General features: G+C 40.8%; 1 protein-coding gene across 7 annotated transcripts in view; it reads left to right on the top strand.

Moving 5' to 3' along the window:
• Positions 1-24,353, top strand: part of dock1 (dedicator of cytokinesis 1) — a 190,657-nt gene that overhangs the window by 154,040 nt on the left and 12,264 nt on the right. For all 7 annotated transcript variants that reach the window (XM_039787801.1, XM_039787800.1, XM_039787798.1 and 4 more), the window contains 9 exons: positions 1,726-1,845; positions 3,135-3,224; positions 3,591-3,695; positions 9,584-9,725; positions 10,121-10,202; positions 12,132-12,216; positions 14,628-14,714; positions 16,434-16,610; positions 18,628-18,711. In XM_039787801.1, coding sequence (XP_039643735.1) covers positions 1,726-1,845; positions 3,135-3,224; positions 3,591-3,695; positions 9,584-9,725; positions 10,121-10,202; positions 12,132-12,216; positions 14,628-14,714; positions 16,434-16,610; positions 18,628-18,711 — 972 coding nt within the window. The remainder of the gene's footprint in view (positions 1-1,725; positions 1,846-3,134; positions 3,225-3,590; positions 3,696-9,583; positions 9,726-10,120; positions 10,203-12,131; positions 12,217-14,627; positions 14,715-16,433; positions 16,611-18,627; positions 18,712-24,353) is intronic.

Genomic DNA, 24,353 nt, shown 5'->3' with positions numbered 1-24,353 from the left:
TTTTTAAGTTATCATGAAGCATTTATTTCACAATATTATAAGATCACCCCTTTCTGTTCATTTCTCGAATTTGAGGTGTGAAGGTCCTGAATGTTTTTAATCTTTGACAAAAATATATCACATCCGCACACGGAGCTTTTCACACAAAGCGCTGCAGTGTCTATTCCCAGTTGGGGGTTTGGTATACCCTGAATTTGGAGTTGTTCCTCTCTGCCTTTTATCCAAAATGGTTGCACCCAACATCTCATCTGTATTTGCATAAATAGCTGGCTGCATCAGCCTTTGTACAAGTCCCGACAGGGGAGAGCAGGCTGTGACTGAATCACATTTTCCTCGTTGAGCAGTCACAGCATTTGCAGGAGTTGTTTATGCTATTATTATTTTAATTCTGCTCATCTCTCAGCAGCTGTGGCATTCCTGATCATACCTTCAGAGAGGGACTCACTATTGTATTTTGGAAATTGGTTAATTCTGTTTCACCAGTCTGGATAAATCCTTTCTGTCCTGTGTAATCTTTGAAGTCACTGTCCTCCCTTTTGTATTCACACACAGGCACGTGTAAACAGGCTTGAATGTTTAAAGGATGGATCATAATTCTGCATCCACCAACATTTATAGAGTAAAAAGCGTCTCAAGTAGTAATAATTAGTCCTCCAGTAGAGTACCTGCAGTAGTATAGTAAGGGTTGATGAATATACGGTCCTTTGAGTATTGTCAGAGATGTATCAGCACTTCAGTTCTGTCGATGCAGGGTCACCAGCCATCCATGAATAAACAGGGATCATTTTTACCCTGTAAATGCTGCATTTCAGGGGTAAAGGAATCAATAACCTGATCCGAAGCCTCCCAGCATCCCTCCTCATGCCACAGCAACAATGTGCAGAGCAATTACTTTTTCACCCATCTCCAGCACAGGATATGCAAATTGCTTGGCTTTGCTATTCAAATGTAGCCCTCCTTACACAAAACTTGGTCCGATTTTCACAGAGATCTTAACTCTTCAAGTTACTTACAACACTACAGAACCCTAATTAAAATGGGCTGGTAATGAATCGGTCCTGGCAGCATGCATAGAAGTATGCTTCCTCGACACAGAAGCCAATCAGATTGTCCATATCCCTGTTAGCCAAGCTGCTCTAGCATGTCAGAAACCTCATTATTCTTCATGCTGGGTGAATAAAAGCCATGATGGAGTACATGGTCAGCACAAAACAATACCCCTGCAGTCTTGTTTTGTCTTCTTTTTTTTTCATCACTCTCCCCTGCCTGCCACACTTTACAAAATCAAGTAGAATTTGTAATGAATAAGATTACGCTGCTGCATGACTCAATTGTATCTGATGTTTATTGTGAACATGAGCATAAGTGATGCTTCTCTCAGCTCCCATAGCTCCACGTCCCTGGACTGGCTTCCAGCGGGGCTAGCCTACCAGAGCACTATTTTGGGTTGTGGGGATACTTGTGCTAAAATCAATAACAGCAAATATTAGCCAGAGAAAGCCATGTATTGCACTGATGCCCTCTCTGAGCCATTCAATATGTATCGACACATGTTTCATTGCCCATGTCTCAAGTTTCCATCTTGCCCTGCAGGGCAGCTTTAAAAAGAATTACAGATCAATCTCACCCATTTGCATTGGCCATAACTCAGTGATTGATTTCTTGTCACCTGTTCCCGTATTGTATTGCACAGTGTTGACCCCAGTGCTAACGTGTCCTCTGTAGTGGTCAGACGAGCAATGTGCAGCCCACCTGACTCAGAGAGACGGCTACCAGGCCTCCACTCAAGGACAGCTTAAGGACCAGCTCTACCAGCAGATTATCAATTACTTCGACAAGGGCAAGGTAAGACACACACACATTCTGGCACGCACATGCAGAAGAGTGGTCATAATCATGATAAATCCTGGACTCTGAGGATGGTATTTTTAGATGCTGTCATCTCTGTTAAATACCTCTTCTGGCAAGGAATCAATGGAAGTTTCAAATTCCTTTTCTACAGGACTGGGATTGTAAATAATCCTCTTCTTTTTGCTGATGCTCTTATGGACGAACGAGTGCATATCACACCACACAAGCATTAATGTGGCTCTTTTGTGTTGTCCCCTACATTTCATAAAACCTTTTTTCCTGCTCATCTCGCCTGCTTTCTCTTTTTCCTTCATACCACTTCAGTGAGGTACTTTAATACCATCTCTGTATGATACCACCCTGTTGTGACGTGAAAAGCAGGTCATTAATATGTACCTCCAATTAAGGACATGTTCTACTTGTGTTGGACCCGGAAGGCCTGTGCAATTCTTCAACACTCTTCATATTTTGTTCCAGAGGAGAAAAACAGTTTTTCAGCCTGTAGCTAAGCCTGGAATGAGTCTGCAGGACCGCAGCCAGAGCTTCTCAGAGATGATGTCCCAAGGCTGTGCATGTGTCATCAGTGTTGGGGTGCAGCCGCCACTCTCGGTTCTCTAGCCAACTGTCACTCAGCAGGATATGGCCAGGGAGATGACAAATTGAAAAAGCGTTGGCTAAACATACACACACAAACACACCAGAGTGATCAGGAAGTGTTACAGTGGCTAAAAGAATACATCAACACTCCAGAGAGGGTGGTATCAACTGAGGACTGTCTCTAAAAGAGTGTAATCGGAGTCATCCAGAAAGCAGTCCCAGATAGTGTTGCCACCACCACTCTCACTGATGGCTGGCTGATCTAAGTAGCACCCTGGGCCTGGTCCACCTCCAGCCTGGCCCAGATCAGTTCAGCCCAATTTAGTCTGTCAGAAAGCCACTTAGAAGCCTTTCAACATGTTTGAGTGGCTCCCATCTATCTGTGACACCACTCCACTGCAGTGGATGAGTCTCAAGGGGAAATGCATGATAAATGTGCTTCTCCCAAAGAGGATTGCCTCTGAGTTTTAGTGTTTTTGATCAAAGAAAAAAAGTAAAGAATATTGACATAATAAAAGAGAACTCACATGTATCTATTTTCAAAAAAGCTTACATTAAATACCATTGCCTGGGAGAGGTAATTAGTTTTATTCAGCGGACTTAAAAAGGAATGGTTTATCTCAGCTTGAATCTTGATAAATAGTTCATTTACTAACTTTCTCTGTTTGTGTGTGTGTGCCCGATAGATGTGGGAGGAGGCAATCATTTTGGGAAAGGAACTGGCTGAACAGTACGAGAATGAAATGTTTGACTTTGAGCAGCTCAGCGCATCCTTGGTAAGTGACATCATTTTTGTGTTTAACTTTAATGGTCTTTGTCACATTTCAGTATATGGACTATTATTACTCTACAATGATAAATCTAGAGAACATGACTTGAGTTTTTAAGAACAAAGAAAGAAGACTTTGTTGTGTTTTATTTTTATTTAACCAGGAAAGCCTCATTGAGATTAAAATCACTAGTTCAAGAGTGTTCTTGTCTAGATAGGCAGCAACAACATCAAAGAGATGTCACAAAACATATTACAAGATCAGAAGTAAACAAAAATGCATACATATGCATATAAAATCCACAGTTAGGATTATACAAAATAAGAAAATGTTTTCCATGAAACTGAAGTTTTCCATTGTATCTCCCAACAGCGGAAGCAAGCCCAGTTCTATGAGAACATAGTGAAGGTCATCCGGCCCAAACCTGACTACTTTGCCGTAGGCTATTACGGCATGGGCTTCCCCTCCTTCCTACGTGTGAGTACTCGCATCAACATACGTCCCCCGCAACTCTCAGCACCCCGCACATGGCTGATAGCACAGCGTGGGTGGGCCATTTGTCAAAACAGATGATCAGTAGGTTTACCAGTGATTGCTTAGTTCTCAGCCTCACCAGTCAATACTTACATTGTTCACATGTCTCGCTCCCAGTGGGTTTTGGTTATTTTTAGAGATGCACCGATTACAACTTTCTAGGCCGATTCCGATTTTCTTTGGGTTAGGCCAGCCAATACCGATTTTAGCCGATTCCGATTTCATTTTTTCTAACCACTTTACAGCACACACAAATATTTATTTTCTATCTTTTCTTTAATAGAACATTTTACATTTTGCATAGAACATTTTTTGAATAGATAATCGATCTCTATAAAATAGAACTATATAAATTACTCCTGGTGTGGGAAATTCACACACATCTAAAGTGCAATGTTAGAACGATTTCCTTCTTTTCACATCCAATATCCAACTTAATATAATAAATATAGCCTTGCAGTATAAAGATATTTTTCAAAACACACACGCAAGCCTGTTTTAACGTCAACAGTAACGTTACATGAAAACATAACCGCACCACTCATTTTACACACAGTTTAGCAACAAACTAAACGCTGGGGGAAGATTACTACGTTTTTAATGTGGTTTTGAGCGGTATGCATCCCCACTAACCTGGAAAGCGTTTTAAACCGTAACGTTTATACCATGGATGTATTAGGTTTATACAGCGTGGCAGAGGAATACAACGTCTCTTTTAAATACACAGTCTCTTGCAGCCGGATGTCAGAGGCAGAGGGACAGTCACCACAGCGTTCGCTAATGTTAGCTTCTTGTCTCATCTGGGGTCTGATAGTAAATATAGAACAGTAAATTCATCAAAGTCAGTGTGCCCAGTATTTTCCAATAAACTGTAGTTGTCATATTTCACGGGACCCGCGGTTTTCATGTTCCACTTATTCAGCCTCAGAGGGGAGAGAGAGAGCGCCTGAGATCAGTAGAGCAGACGGCTCTGCAGAGCAGTGTATAATTACGACTTTTTTACATTTCATAAACAGCTGATTGAGCAGCGGTGCGCTGATCTTGCGCGCCCGAGTGCATTTGACCGGCATAAAATCGGCATATGTCAGACTGACCTGCCGGTCGCCGGTCATGGCCGGCCAATTCCGGTCACTGGCCGGTCAATCGGTGCATCTCTAGTTATTTTGGCGGGACTTACATCCCACCTGGTCTGGTTTTCTCTTACGTTCGCTCACTCACTCACAACAAACTGTGAATCATAAGCAGCTGTTGCCATGTGTGGGCTATATAGAAGATCCAAAATAATGTGCTGGATGAATGCCCTACTGTGATGGAAAAGTGGGTCTCTTGAAAAAAAGACAAAGCTGTGAATAAAAACAATCTCTTTCTCTCCCTCTTAGCCTCATCCTCTCTCATTCATGGTCTATCTCTCCCAGCCTTTCTCCTTTCTATGTATCTAATATCTGCCTGTTTTTAGCATGTATTATATCGGTCATTCTGTCTGCTGGTCAGTTGGTCAACCCTAAAAATTCCCCCAAAATCCGCTATTGCAGGATATATGGCTTTAAAGACGGTTGGGCCCAGACGACTGACCACAAGAAAGAACATAATCTTTGTTTGTCCGATCAAAAGGCTGATCACGCTGCAAACACTGCCTTTAATTCCATCACCTGAACTTCAGCTGAACACGCATTTCTCCACGCCGTGAGCGTGGCCTGCATCACAAGGTGTCCCATCACCGCCTGCACAGCGAAACCGTGCACCCAATACAAAGTGAAAGGAAGGGAAACGGTCACATAATAAATTGCTTTTAGTGGCTGCTGAATCATGGGATGTAATCCCAAAACACCAAGACCTATGCTTGTTTAGATAGTTGGAGCTTTACTTTGGAAGTTCTTGCAAGTGGTGGGACGGTCACAGTACAATGGAAGCCATCCGGATTTTTAAAATGACCATCATTAGTTGGCCATTATGAATATGAACACTTAAACTGAATAATAACCCCCAAGTCTATTTAGAGCCCCTACCAAGTATACTTGGTTGCTAAACCTGAACTGATGTGTATTTCCCCTCTAAATGTCCTGGCTGGCCTTGTTCCAATCTGATCACAGCTTATTACAAATTAGGTATGCGTTTAACAGGCGTTTGATATCTCCTCACCGGCCTTATTCAGTGTCTGAGGTGCTACTGTGTGCATATCGGACCTCTTTTGCTCTTATTCTGTGAAGGGTGTCCTACTCTGTCCACATATAGGATTTTATTTAAACAAAATAAATTGATGTAGGCTAAGGATTTGTTTGCTTTTTGTTTGCTTATAAATCCCTAAGTGGTTTAGGGCCAAAATACATTTCTGATCTGCTACTACGCTATGAACCACCCAGACCTATCAGGTCATCTGGGACAGGTCTGCTTTATGTCCCCAGAGTCAGAACTAAACAGGGAGAAGCAGCGTTCAGTTTTTATGCTCCACATATCTGGAAAAAACTCCCAGAAAACTGCAGGTCTGCCGCAACTCTGTTCTTTTAAATCAAGGCTGAAGACCTTTCTTTTTGATGTTGCCTTTCTTTAAATAATTGTTCATTTCTTATACTGAAGTTGCATTGTTGAAACTGTATGACAATCTATATGAGCATATAGAGAGAATTCAAAAGTAAGACCGGTGGGACTGGCCCGTTCTGGGAGGATTGCGGGTGGATTACGTGTATAGAGCAACGGCTTATACATTGTCCCATACTAGCAGCCTAAAATCTCGTATTTTGTCTGCTTTTATATTTTTAACTGGTTTTAACTGCTCTTTAATGTTTAATTTCTTATACTGCACTGTAACTTTTATTCTCGTTTTACATTTTTTTAATTGTTTTTATGTAAAGCACTTTGAATTGCCCTGTTGCTGAAATGTGCTATACAAATAAAGCTGCCTTGCCTTGCCTTGCTTTTAATATATTCCCTGTTAAGGCTGTTTTTAGTCCTCTGGCATGCTACTAAAGGTGTTTGTTAAAGCCACATTTACACCGGAGCAGCACACTACAGTCCTCTGTATAAGATATTGTTAAAGTCCACTTTCAAGAACAACCCTGGTCATATCCTTTTTATTCTATTATGAACAACAGCCATTTCACAGGGGTCTTTTGCTACTCTACCATCTCCATGTGCCCCTCCTAACCCCTTTCATCTGGCAGGGCAGAAACTCCATTACATACCGGCCAAGCTGCACTGGTCTAATCTATCTGGCTATTTAGACTTTAAAAGGACAGCTTTGAGTTCTCTTTTTTTCTCTCCATTTTATTTATGTTGCGGGCAGTTTGACCTTACCTGAAATAGCCAGGGCAGGTGTATGCTGGGTTGTCTTTATTTACACATATATTGTTTTGTCTTTTTAAATTTGTGGCGCTCCTTATGCTACAGTAGATAAAAAGGTAGTGTACAAGCTGGTCTTGAATATTACTATTACATATCACATTTTATCCTGATAGAAAGTCAGTGCTCTTGCATTGTGGCTCTTACATTGTCTGGCTATAAGGGCTCTGAGTCTGCATGCCCTCTTGATATTTCATAATTATGTTGAAAGATTTCTGTGCGAGTACATAGGGAAGTGTTTAAGTGTGGGTTACTTATCAAGATAAATATAGTACGGAGGGTTTTTGTTTCACACCCCATATTGTTGTTTGTGTTGCAGCATCGCAGTGTCCTCCGGGAAAAGTCAATTATGTGAGAAAATCAATACTCTGATAAAGGCATTTTGTATCCACCCCCCTTAAGAATGGATTTTATGCAAGAGTGCTTTATTCAGCTGCTTATGATTTATTAGTAGTTAATGTGGTTAGCCACTAGGGTACCTGCTAATTGTAAAATGCTCGAGACCATGTCATCAGCAGATGCATGACAAGCAAGACATGCACAGAATATTTTTCTTAACTGATCATTTCAACCGTGAGAGTAACAATACCTTTTCATAAAGCTTTGACTGAAAGCCTCTATTGTATTTGTTTGCTCTATAAAGAATCCTGAGTTGCTTTCAGCTTTCCAACACATTAAAGGTATTCTCAGTATTTCAAAGACTCTACAATTGTTTCTCTCACTTTACATCCAGTCTGCGTATTTCTGCACCTCTCCCTTCTCTTCCCATCAATCCTAAACTTTACTTAATCCCTGTATTGAGTTTCCTGTGAGCGCTCTGCTTAAAGAGCAGTTGAGGGTGTGTGAAAGTTGGTTTGAAATATGTATCCTAACACACCACATTCAGAGACACTCGGCTATCAGCTGTCATGTTCTATAATTCCAAATGTTCCCCAGACTGACCCCTGAGAACACTCAGGGAGATGGAGGAACATTCCTGGCTTATACATATTCAGGAGCACTCTGTGCACTCTTCTCATATAACTTATTTTTGTTTTGAAATTAAAAGGATTAGCTTTTTTAACAGTCTTTGTGTCTGTTAAACATTATTATGGGATTCTGCAGTAGATTGAATTGAAGTATCTACTGTATATGTTTTTCTGGGAAACTATCACTGCCAAGAGGCTGAGACATTGATATCTCATTTGTTTCCCTGTTGTCATTTTCCCACATATGCAAATCTTCCAGTCTTCCAGTCTTGCTAGCTTAAATCTTGACCCTGTGTGTTTCATTTGAACTTGATAACATTGTAGCTATACGAACTGGTGCTGCTTTGTCACTTGACTGTATGAAATTGCCTTCCTACCCCAAGAAAGAAAAGACCATTTCAGCAAGAGTTATCTCAATGACAGTGATTTTCTTTGTCAGAACTAGCCAGTCTGTTTGAGGGTAATGAAAATGAGAAATGGTGACATTAAGATTACTGTATGCACGAGCAGAATGCTCAACCACATAATGCAAATCGTATGAATAAGCATACAATATACAGTGATGGAAAAAGATGAGATGTCCTCGAAGAGATTTGAATGATTTAGAGAAAATAGTAAAAGCAAATCTCGCAGCGGTTTACCATCTGAAAATTGCAGCAGTGTGTTGTCCGGCAGATTTAGCGAATTCTCCTGCAGCCAGAACGAATGACTCTGGAAATTGACGCGCTTTTGTCAACTTATCTGTCAAAGCAAATTTGAAAATGGCCCCAGGCATATTAAGTGGCTGCAATTCCTTTAATTAATTTGGGAATTGAGATGTGTGCCGTGCATGAGCGTAGGGCTTGCTGGGGGTGAGCTGTTCATCAGTGACGGTTTATGAAAGAAAGAAGGAAATGTAAAAAGGGCTGTTGCCCTTAGGTTAGATCTATAAGAGATCAAGTTGCTAAGATGTGAAGAGGGCCCATCCTCAGGTGCCAAGATCTTATCACACTGATTTCAAATTGGCAAGATGTCTGAACCATTACAGTGGTTTGAAGGCAACTTCATCAGTAGCTGTAGTTAGCAGCAGCCATTTATGATCGAGCCACGAGCTAAATAGGAGTAGCCATTTGCAGTCTGTCAGTTTGCTAAAACAGAAGCCCACTCTGAACTCAGCAGGGATTAACTAATAACTGAATCGGTGCCAAGAACTTTCCTTCACCCTCATTTCCAAGTATTTAATATGAATATTATGATAATGTGTTTTAACACAGCCACAGTACCGGGCCAAGTAGATTTACAAATCAAAACCGTTCTTATCCATGTAACTTTCTTTTAATAAAACAATTTTGACATTGTTCCATGTCTGACTGCCATCATTGAATGCATGTTAGCTACTGGATGGTGTCAATGATGCCATATTCATAAAATATGGACAATGTGCCTTATGTCCACATAATGTGTGAAAATAATCACCGGCTTGCATGATTGTGTGTCTGTCTTCATGTACATGGCAAAGGTCTCATTGTTTCCCTTATTGTCCTTCAGAACAAAATGTTCATCTACCGTGGGAAGGAGTACGAGCGCAGAGAGGACTTCGAAGCACGTCTTCTCACACAGTTTCCCAACGCAGAGAAGATGAAGACGACCACACCGCCCAGCGAGGACACAAAGTGTTCCTCTGGACAATGTATCCTCAGCGAGAATCATTGATTCATTTCTAATATTGGCGGTAGATGTTTTTTTTTATTTTTGCTTTTTATTTTTTGTTAGAAAATAATTGTTCATATTTCATGAGGTTCTTTTTTAATTATTTTGGTGCAGCCGCCGTGTGAAATGCTGCCAGTACACAAAATGAAAGGAAATGTGTTTTTTAATGCACTACAAATTGATTGTGCATACTTGCAGAGTAATTGTGGGGCTGGGAGACGTGGTTTTAATCAAAATTAATATGATTAATAATACATACTTTGATTTCAATGAGTGCCGATTAACAATAGCCGTGAATTTTCACCAGGTCCTCATAACTATTTCATTCATTTGAGTTCAACAGTTTCATTTATTTCCTTGATGTTTGTGCTGAAGACATCCAGTGTTTCACGGTTAAACCCATCCTCGACCTGCCTGCCAAGTTCCAGAACAAACCCGTCTCTGAACAAATAGTGAGGTAAGCACACACTCATTTCTTTACAATTACGGAGTGTGTTCCTCAAAGTCACACAGCATGCATTTGAATACAGCAAGCTCAATTTACTTTCCCCAGTAACTCAAAAAGAATTCGGAGAGCTTGTAATGACATGCAAACATGCATTACATTTATTTTTGTGTGTGGTATTTTGAGGACCGCTGTGGTGAAAGCCATTAAATCTTGATGTAAATGTATGTCTGTGTAGAACAAACAGCGGTTGACCTTGTCCTTCTAGTGGTTATTAACTTGCACCAGCCATCTGCTATTAGTCACTGTGCCAAGTACAACATTGTTTCTCTGACATCATTAATACCTTTGTGTTGGCCACCAGGGCCACAGTAAACAGTGGGCCCCCTACACTCCCACTTGTTTGCCCAATCTGTACGCCAGCCATGCACTGCATCAGTCAGCTGTGCAAATTCACTTTGATATGCCACCCAACGCATCATCAGACATAATTAAAAGAAGGCATTTACTTGGATAACCTTTAGGCAAATATACCTGCGCACTGATCTTATCACAAGCCTGCACCATTGGTCACATCCCCCTGCAGCATCCTGTTGGCTTGTCTGCTAACTGTGTCTGATTGGAATATGTAACTCTGTTAATAGCCCAGATTAGACGTTTTTAGAGAGTGATAGAGGGTTGTTCCACACCAACTGTCTGTCTGTCTCTCTTTCTCTGCCAACTCTCTTCTCTCGGTTTCTTTCTCCAGCTCTCGCTGTGCTTTCCCCGGTTGTCTCTTTCTGTCCCTATCTCTCTGTTTTTCTCTCATTTATTCTCTCATTCAGTGCAAAGGATCACGGTGCATAGCAATGAGACTGAGCTGTTTGAGCCAAAGGGTCACAGCAGCAGGCAGAGCACAACCCCCGTCTGACCTTGCTTTGTCCAGACCATACTACTGCATCATCTCTAGCCCGCCAGCTAATTATATGTAAAAGGCTTAATTGGGGTAGCGCAGCTGATTTAAAGCTGCTTTATTAATCTGTTTATTACGTCCTTTTTTTTAGGTTAATGCCACGTTTTCTCCGCTAATTTGGGAATGGTCCTCATCATGTTCATTAAATAGTGTGTTGCCCTTTGTGACCAAGCACAGAAGGGAACATCTGATTGTCGGTTGAATATAAATCGCTCAATTACAAATAAGACCTGAGCCCAATTTCTCTTTTGAGTTTGAATGTCACAAAAGCGTTGTATGGTCTGTTCATTAGCAATATATTAACAGTCCTTAGTAAAAATAGTTCAAAAGTTGTAGCATCCCATTCTGCACACACTTATTGCTGCTACTAAAAACATAAACGGGCACGGATTTCTTTCATATTTTATTCATAATTGTTTGCTAATGCAGGCAAAGCATGCTGTTCGAAAACATATGGCATTGTTTTCGGAATGCAAAATGCAATATGCTTCATGAGGATAATACATCTGTACTCATTTCGCCAGGACGGTGTGAATGTGGATTTCTGTAGGCGAGAAAGACGGATTGAAAGATGGAAAAAGAGCCAGTAAGGTGTCAATATGAGAGACCATGTAGGTGCCCAGACAGCTGCTCCCACAGCCACTATGCAACACCATCACTTTCCTAGTGTGAAAAGTCTATTAACCTGATTTGGCAAAGTTCATCCCCACTAGTCATGTGCCTCTGTCACGTTTAACTGCAGCTTCTCTACATGTCTTGACATGTCGGACTAACCTCAGGTGCTGCCAGTGATGTGTGTGACCCAAAAAATTTATTTATTTACCATGTAGATGAGGCCATGCCATAAACAAAACAGATCCTGGCAGAGCTAGCCTGAAGGGGGCCTGTCATGTGTTTGATCTGAAGCAAAGCAATCAACCTTTGAATCAAGCCGTAGATTGCCCATAACAGTTTTAATTTACTCAGGCACTGATTCTCTCCCTCCCCAGCTTCTACACAGTAAATGAAGTCCATAAATTCCAGTATTCCAGGCCAGTGAGGAAGGGAGAAAAAGACCCCGACAACGAGTTTGCGGTAATTACTCTTTTTTTTTTTCTTTCTTTCTTTCTTTTTCACTATGACTTTGCTTGTCCATTTAATTTTTTCTAAAGGGTTTTATGAACTATTTGTTAACATAATAATCATCATTGTAATGCTCTTTTAAATGAAAAAAAAAATATTCAGCCAGTTGGAATTTCTAAAAATAACATAAAGGCTACTTGGCATCGACCTATAATATAAAATGTCCTAGCTACTGCCAAAGTTGACAACATAGTTGCTGAATTTCAATTATTTATGGTTGGATTGATAATGGTCCTGTGACTCAGCTCCAGGAACAGGGCACAGATAATGCAAGATAATACATATACAGATAATATATTTAGTATGGTAAGTTACAATAGACAGAATTAAAATGTAATCAATCAATCATTATATAGCACTTTACAGCAACCAGCAGGTATCCAAAGTGCTTTACATCAGGAACAAAGAATAAAATTACATATCATACAATAAAATGAATTAAACATAGAAAATCAGAAAAGGTTACATGGAAACAGGAGGAGGAGAGGGACATTGTCACACCACTACTACGTATTAAAAGCCATTCTAAACAAATAGGTTTTGAGTTTGGATCTAAAAAGAGCTACATCTGTAATAGTGTAAATATCAGGGGGTAACTTGTTCCAGAGGCTCGGGGCAGCAACTGCAAAAGCCTGATCACCCCACCATTTATACCTTGACCTCGGGACTTCTAAAACCAGTTGATTTGAAGACCGCAATGACCGGTTGTGCTCACGCAGGGTTAAAATCTCGGACAAATACTCCAGGGCCAGGCCATTTAAACAATAAAATCTTAAAATCGATTCTAAAACGCACAGGGAGCCAATGTAGGGTGTAGAGAACAGGAGTGATGTGTGTATGTTAGGGTTGCACGATATTGACAAAATGTGATATTGCAATATCGATTATGAATATTGCGATATCAATATTAATTTCGATATTTTTAAACATATGTAAAATTACAAAAGTTACGGGAAAACGCATCAAAATAGATTCATAACAAATTAAACAAGTTTTCTTACAAAACAAGGTTTATTTCAACTGACCGTCATATTGGACTGGTAAAAAATGAATAAATGTGAGACGTGAGATGGTTTGATTCAGACCAACATAAAGAGCATTACAGTAATCCAACCTTGAACTAATAAAAGCATGAATCGCCTGTTCTAGATCGTGCCTGTTAAGGAAGGGCTTAACTTTAGCCAGGAGACAAAGCTGGAAAAGCTCATTCTAACAACATTGCTGATCTGCTTGTCAAATTTCATGCTGCAATCAAATGTCACCCCCAGCTGGCTTAGTGTATGAAGCCAGAGCTCCCAAATTCAAAGCTGGACCGTTTGGCATGTATGAAGTACTGAAGATAATACACTCAGTTTGATCTTCATTCAAATTAAGAAAGTTATGTGAAATAACTTAAAAGTAAAAAATAAAGCTGAAACGAGCTGTTCAATTTTTCATCCAGGTTTTTTTTTTTTGTCTAGGTATCACTACTGCTGTTTTTTAAGTTATTATAGGATACTGCTGGATTATTGTTTGATATTCATGTTTGAGGTTTTAACACATATTTTTCATTGTTTCCAGCAGAAAGTAAAAAAAAAAGGAAAAGAAAAGAAAATCAATAGGAAAGCAGAACTCTCATTAAACACAGGAACACTGGTTGTCAACAAGAAGATCCAGAGTAAATAAAATTGTTGACAGTGATCCAAATCTGGTTGCCTAGTGCAGCTATTTCTTTCGAGGTCTGATTTTTTTGTACATTTTACGATTTATGTTTTGTGCACACTTAATATCCAGGTTGTCAATGACCCGGGAGACAAATTAAACTCATTCACACTTTCCTCTGTGTGTTTACTGTGGCATCACTTTGGCAGCGTGGGATGATGTATTTAACTCATCTCAGACGTACTCTGACTGATAGGACCCTCTCCGTCCTGACAGTGAGGTGATGGGTATCTATTGCTAGGCATCTATCTAACCTATTAAACATGTCAATATAAACACCTTTCTCCAACGTGAGCAGTTAGTATCCTATAATAAAAACTGTTGAAAGGTTGAAACCCTCTGCAAGTAAAATCATCTCCTGTGGTGTATGATTTTCTTTATTATTTGAGCTCCATAATGTATCAGTTGAGATTCCATCTTATTTGGGCTTTCTGTGAGCGGGCCTAAATGAGCTACCATCCAGACAGGGAGTTTGTGCACACCCCCATCCCTTTAGCTCCCCCTACAATTGGCATCATCTTTCTCTCATTAATGCAACGGCAGTCTGAAAGCTTGTTTCAATGTGGTTTGGCACAAAAACAGCCGCAAATAGTTGTGTCTTGTCATGGCAGTTGATTTCTGCGCCGTGTTTTGATTTTGTGTCCTTGTCATCTTGTCAACAGAACATGTGGATTGAGAGGACCACGTACACGACAGCATACAAACTCCCTGGCATCCTGCGCTGGTTTGAAGTCAAATCAGTCTCCACAGTGAGTATGAAGGGCCTGTGTGCCAGGCAGGCCTCCTAATCAGATGAGGATCTGCAGCCTTGCTCAGAGGCAATCAATATGATTTGTCCACTTAAGCTGTATAGACAGGCATGTGGACGCAGGCATGCCACTCCCCCGGACTAACGACGGGGCACGTTCTCTCTCTGCCAGAGGGCCCACATCGATTCACCAAGCACTCCTTAAATACTTGTTTCCACAGAAAATAGCTACACATCACAAATACAACTAGACAAGAGTTCAGAACCCACTCACTGTTGATTTTCCTGTAATATAAATATCTGGATAGCTGTATTAAAAACCTGTTGATGAGAGGATGGTCAGCTGCAACAAATGACGTCAAGTGTTTACTGTAGCGTTTGGAATGGGCACATTTCCCCTCCGTTCCACTAAAGCTGCATTAACTAATTAAAATGCTGGTCTGGCGTCCCCATTTAGGGCAGGGATGTTGTCTGGTGGAAGAGGGAGGTTGGAGAAATGAGTGCAGTTATATAAGTTGGAGCACAAGAGCAGGTTACAGTATCACTTAGAGCCAAAACACCCGTCTCATCCTTTTAATGTGTCATTAGTTTGTCCCAACACAAATGCACTACTTACCGTAAATTGCCAGGCTAAGTATTACACATTCAATTACTATTTATTTGCCACTTTGATTAGTCACATTCATGTTTGTGATGGTGAAAGCTTCAGAGAGGGGCACTTCTCAAATGTTATCTTTAGCCAAGATGTTACCTACAGTCTGCTCACTCAGCATTCATAGCCGTCAAATAGCATCACATAACAACCACATACCAGGCAGCTTGGGCATTAAGCACACCACAGTGGTCCATCTGGTCGCTACATCCTTAGCACAATCATTTCATTACAAAGATTTGTAATGAAATGAGTCCATGAGTCCATGTAGTGAAGTGCTATTCTCCATTGCCACACTAATTCAATGCAGAGGCCTCTTCCTTCAGGCTGGGTTGGAACATACTGTCAGGAGCAGCTTGCCCTCCAGATGAGCCAGGGAGAGGCCAGATCCCCGAGGTTAGACTCTATTTAAAGCTTAATGACTGGTCTGAGATTCACCAAGCTAAAGCCTTCCATCTGACAATGCTTTTTATCAAGCTGGCCTAAGACATACCCACACAGATTGGAGATTTGTCTCCCTGGCACAACATCTTTATTTCTTTGGCTGGGGTCTAAGTCTGACATTTACTCAACAATCCACTCATGTTTCTCCTTACCAGCAAGCTGCAAGGTGGTGATTTTTCTTTTTCATCCAAAGTAATGAGATTGCCTCCATGTGGCGTTACATGGATTGAGTTGGAATATTCTTTTACACAGTAGAGGAATTAATGGCAGCATTTCCAAGTATTTTATTCATCTTTTTTCAGAATTGTCAATCATATTTTGTTGACATGGGAACTGAAATTCCCCTACGCCGAGATGCTATCAATCTTTATTTGACAGTCGCAGGTTCATGTATGGGCGCAGTGTAGAATTATTCATTGCTTCTCTATCCTACATGATTTATGTGCGTAGTTAAGGGTTCCTAAGCCCATCTTCTAATAACCTATCCCTAGTCACTGAACACAAAATGTTTCTGCTAGATTGTGAGGATCACAAAGACAGTAGTGATATATGTGTAAATATACTGAAACAGGTGAATAAGTGCTGAGAATATTCAGTGACACCTTCACTTATTGTGTGGCACAGGAGGAGATCAGTCCACTGGAGAACGCCATGGAAACGATGCAGCTGACCAATGAGAAGATAAGCAGCATGGTGCAGAGGCATCTCAACGACTCAAACCTTCCCATCAACCCCCTCTCCATGCTGCTGAATGGGATTGTGGACCCAGCTGTCATGGGAGGTTTTACCAACTATGAGAAGGTAGTCAACATGTAAAAAAACTTTGGATTTATTCTATCCCTGTATTGTCTCAACCTGTATACCTTTATGTACACATCTGCATTTTTAGCTTCACTCTACTTTAACAGAAGCATTAAAAGAATAGTTTGACATCTTGGGAAATACGCTTTTTTGTTTGAGTTAGATGAGAAGATCAATACCACTCACTAAATATGAAGCAATGGTTAGTTTAGCATAAGACCTGGAAACGGGGGGGGGAAGTAGCTAGTCTGCTTCTCTCCTAAGGTAACAAAATCCCCGTACCAGCACCTCTAAAGCTGCTTACACATATAGCCGACGGCCGACCGTTGACAGAAAAGCCAGTCGAAATGATCAGTCTACCCGTGTTGGTCCAAAAAGTGCCACAGAACACACCAAAAAGATGAGACGAGACGTAATACATCTCTATAACAGCAGGCGGCGCTAATCTGTATTGTTGCCCAAGAAATGAAAACCGGCAGCTGATTGGACGAACACGTCACATGGGTTTGTTTTCTCCGGAAATTCAAAGCCAGACTGTCATGGCGGCCGTTCAGAATACGATCTCATATTGTACTAAAATAGTTCCCTGAAACATGTTTCTGAAAACGTTTTAAGCGAGAAATAGGCCATGCAGTTGCTGAATCTGTCTTCATTTCAGATCAACAAAGGTCAGTTTAAAAGATTTTTGTCAGATTTTGAGAGACTGTAGTCACCTCATTCCGCTCGCCATTTCCGGGTGAGTCCTGACTGCCCTGCCAGCGACTGAACATGTCAGGTCGGCCAAAATGAACGTCGACAGCCCCCCAGACTCACGACGGCGCGGGACACACCGAACAGATTTGTGTCACTGACCTTGCCAGACTGTCCAACGGCCGATAATCTCCTTGGTGTGTCAGCATCTTTAAGCTTACTATACACCTTACATAACTTCATGGAGTCTTGTTGTCACTGTGAGGTTGCCAGGCAATCAGCAGAGACCTCAGGAAGTCACTGCAGAAACCCCGTAACACACAACAGAACGTGTTAATTTGTGAGCTTTAAAGGTACTGATAGGCAAGTGTTGTTACCATTGGTAAAAGCCAGGCTAGCTGTTTCCCCCTGTTTCCAAGCTTTATGCTAAGCTAAGCTAACCACCTGCTGCTCCAGCTATAGGGATACATAGATTAGAGTGGTATTAATCTCCTCATCGAACTCTTAAAACGAAAAGTGAAAAACCGGATTTCCCACAATGTCAAACACAAGATCTTCTGACACATTTTATTTTTCTGAAAAATTCTAAATATCAAACAATATTTAAAGCTAATTCAGATGAACCATTTTCCCCCCACGTTTGATTTCATGCTGTGATATGGAGCCATAATCTCTTGCATATTTAAAGTCCTAGAAGTTCCCTTTCTATCAGCCTTATTGTTTTTACAACTACACTTACCACTTGTTTGCAATCAAACAAATCATCACAAGTCCTCATGAATTAGTGAAAGACCTGGGCCTTTCTTTCTTTTTCAAAAATCTCAGTCATGCTTGCATCCTGCTTTCATCACATTTCTAGTGTTGTCACTGGTTTGTGAGCTGCACCCTCTATTCACAGTAGCACAATAGCTACTCTTGTGGAAAAAGGAAATTCTTTTTACTTATTGTTTGATGCTAAAAAAAGTGATAGTCTATTGATTTCCCAGTATATATCCCAACCTGGAATAGATTCATATTGGCCTTGTGAAACGGTGCAGTATGAGTCAGAGGAAGAACGTGAATTATTTGCCCTCAGGTCATTCCTTCATCTCAGTGAAATAGTGCAGGTGGTGGAGGAGAGACGGATTTCTCGACTAAATTATTTTTTATTCTTAACAGCCCTTTCCATTTCCCCCTTGACTTGTCATTTTTTTCTCCTCCGTTTCATTTTATTTATATTACAAACTTCTCCACATTTCAGATTGTTCCTTCTGTCTTCCTCTGTATGTACTTTTCCTCTATTCATACAAACAGACTTACTCCAGTATCTCCTCTCCCTTTTCTGCAGGCCTTCTTCAATGATAAGTACATACAGGAACACCCAGAGGACCTTGAAAAGATAGAGAAACTGAAGGACTTTATCGCCTGGCAGGTGAGAGTGAAGTTTATAGTGCAAGTTCATAGTGCTCATTTGCAGCTATGTGGTGTGCATTAAGATCATGGTAAAGCATCAGACTGTAGTTTGTAAACCATCCGTCTGTCTCCCCAAGATGCCAGGGTTCAAGGAAAAGTGTCATGGCCTAGCTATCATGAATTACATGCTTTTTATTTTTAAAAGATGACATTTGTCATCATAATAAATTTTTTCCCCATGGCACATGTGAAGAGCAGAGGAAGGCATAGCCGACAGGCAGCCAAAATACTGAGCATGATTAGATGGTATGGAGGAGCATGAGATGCATGAAAATGTGACTTCACTTGGTCTTTCAGCATGATTAAATTTCCTTATTTGCATGGATTTGCTTTGGGCTATTCACTTAGCCTTTCAGCTGCTGAAAACATAATGGCCTTATATGTAAGTTACAGGGGTTTCAGTAATTAAGAAGTTTATCAATGGAATCGGCAACAGAAAGTTGAGCACCATGCACACCGGCAGTGTTTTTATGCCTCCGTGACGGAGTACAAACATCCACTAAATACCTTATATTAAATTTCTTTAAAGGGGTGATAGAATGCAAAACCGATTTTACCCAGTCATAGTTGAATAACGACAGTTCGGTGGGTAAATAGGACATACATATAAGCTCAAAATCCCATTGACACCCCTTTACTATGAAAATCTCATATTTTGAAACTGCCGCTGAAAACGGGCGAATCTCAACAAAGCTAGTTGCTTGCGTAAGCATCTCAAAATCCGGAACCTTTGTCACAGCCGTGGGTGTATTAAGAGAACGGTCACTCCACAACATTTACATAGGCTACACAACTGACCTGAGATCAGTTAGTCTTCTGAATCTAGGTCGTGCAGATCTCAGAAAATGAATACATTGTTCATATGCTATTTTACCATTAAATTCACTTCTGAGACTTTTTTATGCGAGAAATCAACTAGGTAGAGGTCAAATCTGGGCCGTTTTACGAAAATTGATGTCTAATTGCAAATTTTGTCCGACTGTGTGTCGGACTTCAGAGGCCGGTGCTGCCTGTGTTGCTGCCTCGCCGCCCGGCCTGTCTTCCTCCACAGACCCCGGCCTGCTGTGAGCTCGATTGAGCTCCGTCACGACTGGCAGCCCACAGCACTCCATACCCGCGCAAAGTCCCCGTTTTGGGTTAATGAACTACGAAACGCCGCTGCTCTGACAGAGCTCCAGAGCCTGCAACTCCTCTCTTCCTGCTAGCTAAATGCCCGGTGTATGTGAGTGAAAGCGCGGTCAGCGAGCTTGTTACGCCAGCATTCTCTTACCACAGGTTCCAGTTACTCTTTTAATGTGTGTAATTATAATGTGTTGAGTTATTTAAACAAACGATTGGGGAAATAAACGCTGCTTGTCCGTGAGTCTCATTGATAGAGCCTGCGGCTGGATGGAGCTCTATCAATGAGAGCTAGCTAGCCTCCTCTTAGAATTCCTCTGGAATTCACAAAAATTCATTAACTTGAAATCGGACCGTTGTTAGCTTAATAAAACATTTAGTTCGATGTTGTATAAGTGGCATGACGAAATTCAAACTGTAAATATACTCGAATTACGACCAAAAATGAAGCTAACTAGCCGCAATCTGTACACATAGGATTGAAGGGACAGTCGCAGCTAACGAAACCCTTACAGCTCACAAATATTCATTAACCTTAAATCGGACACCGTTGTTAGCTTTATAAAACATTTAGTTAGATGTTGTATAAGTGGCGTGACGAAATTCAAACTGTAAATATACTCGAATTACGACCAAAAATGAAGCTAACTAGCCGCAATCTGTACACATAGGATTGAAGGGACAGTCGCAGCTAACGAAACCCTTACAGCTCACAAATATTCATTAACTTCAAATCGGACACCGTTGTTAGCTTTATAAAACATTTAGTTAGATGTTGTATAGCTAAGTGGCGTGACATGTGTGTAACATGTGGTAAGAGATTGCTGGTGTAACAAGCTTGCTCGGCCCGCGCTCTCACACACGGGCCATTTAGCTAGCAGGAAGAGAGGAGATGCAGGCCCTGGAGCTCTGTCAGGGCAGCGGCGTTTAGCCCAAACGGTGACTTTGCGCAGATATGAGGTGCAGTAGGCTGCCGGAGCTCAATCGAGCTCACAGCAGGCCAGGGTCTGTGGAGGAAGGCAGGCCGGGCGGCGAGGCAGCAACACAGGCAGCTGAACTCCGACACACAGTTTTACCAAATTTGCAATTAGCCATCCATTTTCGTAAAACGGCCCATATTTCAGCTTTATATAGTTGATTTCTCGCATAAAAAAGTCTCAGAAGTGAATTTGGTAAGGAAACATTGCAGTGTCTGGAATAAGAGATTCTTTCGCGTTTCTAATGTGTGTGTATTGGGGATTCACTCAACCAATCAGCACGCGACCTCTAATGCGTGTGTATGGCGAGTCGCTCAACCAATCAGCGCACGTCTCTACGTGTGTGTACGGGGCTAAGGCTCAACCAAGCAGCACGCAGCTCATCTAAATATTCATGACCATACCATATTTGGAAGAAAAACTCTTGTTACAAATAGGGCCAAAACACAGGGATGCATAAGGGCCAATAAAATATCAACCAGGCCACTTTCAGTCCAACTAATGTTACATACCCCATTAGGAGACCATAAGGAACAGTGTGAAATACCCTATATAATCATTCTATCACCCCTTTAAAGTCTTCTCTATATATATTATATGAGTCTGAGAGACATGGATGTAGCTGCAACTTGACTGGTTGGTGAAGGCATACAACGTGAGGCGGTAATTATAGTTACGTCTGAAAGTCCTTCATACACACAGTGGAAAGTTTAAATGCTGAAGGATACTTGTTCTGTATATCATGGCATTTATATCTGAAATGTTGTCCCCTTACTAAAGCGCTGCTGCTGCTGCAAAAAGTCACTCTGAAAGCTTACAGCTGAAAAATACAATATTGTTTGAAGAACTTGTGAGTGTACTGCCAGGAGTGTCCAATGACAGTAACTGAAGTGAGCAGGGGAAAAGTGTGTTAAGGAGTTCAGTGGAGATAATGGCGAGGGAGAGTGCTGAAGCAAACATTCTGAAGTTAGGGAGGATGCTCCACTGCGTAAAGAGACAGCGAGAGATCAGCGAGATTTTTTTGCGAGCTCTGTACCCTTACTGAGCCTGAAGGAAGTGCACACACAGCAGACAAGAAATGCACATACACACATATTGTTGGAATACATCACAACACATGCTGTTTAACCTCTTACTATGAAACTCGACAGATATTTAGCTCATTTGTGGCTCATCTTTGCTTTCGAGTGGAATAACAAAGACTTCTTCCCTTCAGGATTTTAGAAAGCTGCACTGTACGTTTTCTGTTTTGTTTTGCTTCTTTTATTACTCTCTCTTAACTCTTTAGCTCTGAACTAAGGGTCACTTTAATAATCAGCAGGTTATGGTTTCCTGCCTTATGGTTCACCCAGGAATTGAGCACAGATATACAAAGTTTCTCTTTCTGTTTCCTATCGCTAGTTGCAAGGAAAAAGGAAGTTAATTGAATTTGCAGTATTTGTTCCCCTCTCCGTTGTTGTAAAATAGGTCAACTTTGTGCTCTGCATCTCTGGAGGAACTCCTCTGAATCTGAAAAGTTATTTTGTGTTTCTGCAACCTTTTGTCTTATAAGGTGCGATGATTCACACAGGAATATATTGGCTTCTTATTTGATGTAATTTGTGATGCTGCTCACATTTATTCTTCCTTAGAAGTAAGACTGTTTTTTCACAATTAACATTTTCCTATCAGTTGTTACTCTAGTTTTTCCAGATGTCTTTTTTTGAAGACATTCAGATTGTGTAAGCATTGGGGAAATGTAGCATATCACTGACTGAAGTAGAAGTTGGCAAAGCAGGTGAGGGTAACCTAAAAATAAATGTGTCGCTACTTCATTACTCCTGGAAAGAAGTGGATACCACAAATACATTATATCTAACAAGGTTGGAGTATGCAACTAGATTTTACATTTAAGACCTATCAGTTATTTTTATATCCATCTCGAAGCGAAGGCACTGAACAATGTCTGTTTTGTTTCAAAGCTTTGTGTTGTTTCCAATGCAATGCTAAAATGTGAAAGAGACAAATCCTATTCAGCACCAATTTCACATTTCAGCTCGACTCAAATAGTGTTAGAAATCACACTGCAATTTTGAAAGGATCCTCCACCCACAGTCCATGGTACCAATTAGCAAGAGCTCTGTTGTATACCCCAGTCAAACCAGTATGAGACAAACACGTTGCTCTATCTTGGCAGCCCAGTTAAAAATGTCCTTCACATCAAGCTATCATCCACAAGCACAAAAAGACATGATTGAAGTTGTTTGGTGTGATCATCACAGAACCATGTCATAGAGAAAGCAGAAATATATTTGTGGAGCCCACGGCAAACACACAAGGAACCTTTTAAAGAGATGACTAAGGCAGAGTTGTTGATTTGAAATGGTATCAACTGTGTCCTTGCCAGAGCCAGCATGCTTGTTTATCTCGTTTCTTGAATCTGTCTAAATGAGACAAATGAAGGCGAGCCTGCTCCAATGAACAAACTAAGCAAAATGAGCCAGTGTGCACTGTTATTCTGAAATACCCATTGTCCTCGTCCAGCAATTAGAGAGGAAATGAGCAACTGGAAATCAGGAAATTAGGTATTGTAAAAATAGCTGTCTGGCAAATACAAAGTGCATGTTTTCTGTGATGTTTCTGGTTAAAATTAGCAAACGCTCTAGACAGATGCCTAAATAAGCAACTAAGACTTCTCACTGCAGCATGATCCATTCTATTTAAAGTTGTTAAGCGTAGGTGAGTGATCAATAAATTGAATCACAGACCCAAGGAGGCAATTTTCACCAGGGCATTATCAACATAAACAGTGTTTCAGTGACAATTCTTTATTGTGTTTTAATTAAGGTTTTTCATCTCATATATTGTAGAGTCTGCCTGTTTTTTAGTCTCTCTGACTCATCAATGGCTGTGTACGTCTCTAAGACCTTTGTGAAAGGTCTTAATATGTCATCATAGCCATTTGCCCAGCATGACAAATGGAATGTGGCTGTCCCAGCACCCTGGGGTGTGGCTCAGAAGTCAGCTCACTGTGCATTAGTGAGGGGTAGAGTGACAGGGTTCAGCTTAGAACACTGGGCTCTGAGAGACACTACAGATATCAAGCAGCAATGCTATTTCGTTTATACTGCACTCCAGCTGATAATACTGCCATTCACCTGTTCATTCAGATTCATTTGTAATCACAGCAAGCCCACAAAGTGCAGCTTGAAAGGTGAATGTTTAGTTCCAAAGTTGTGGTTTGCATGGCATTATGATGAGGAGACATATACAAAAGGAGATTTCAGCCCTGTATTTATGTATTCTGGTGGTACAGAGAAATAAAACACTAAGTAGTCATCATATTGCAGAGAAACAATAGGATATATCTTTTTTTAGTTGCTTTGTTCTAAATACTGTCTAGTGTGCTCCCTATTTACAATAAACCTTTATGCCACTTTTTAATCTGTAGTAAATAATATTTGACATTTTTGCACAACAATTTAGAAACAAACTCACAGAAACCTAGCGCGGAGTTACTAGCTGT

This window comes from Perca fluviatilis, chromosome 21, assembly GCF_010015445.1.
Source record: "Perca fluviatilis chromosome 21, GENO_Pfluv_1.0, whole genome shotgun sequence".
NCBI classification, from domain to species: Eukaryota; Metazoa; Chordata; class Actinopteri; order Perciformes; family Percidae; genus Perca; species Perca fluviatilis.
This window is presented reverse-complemented; position numbering and strand designations above follow the sequence as displayed.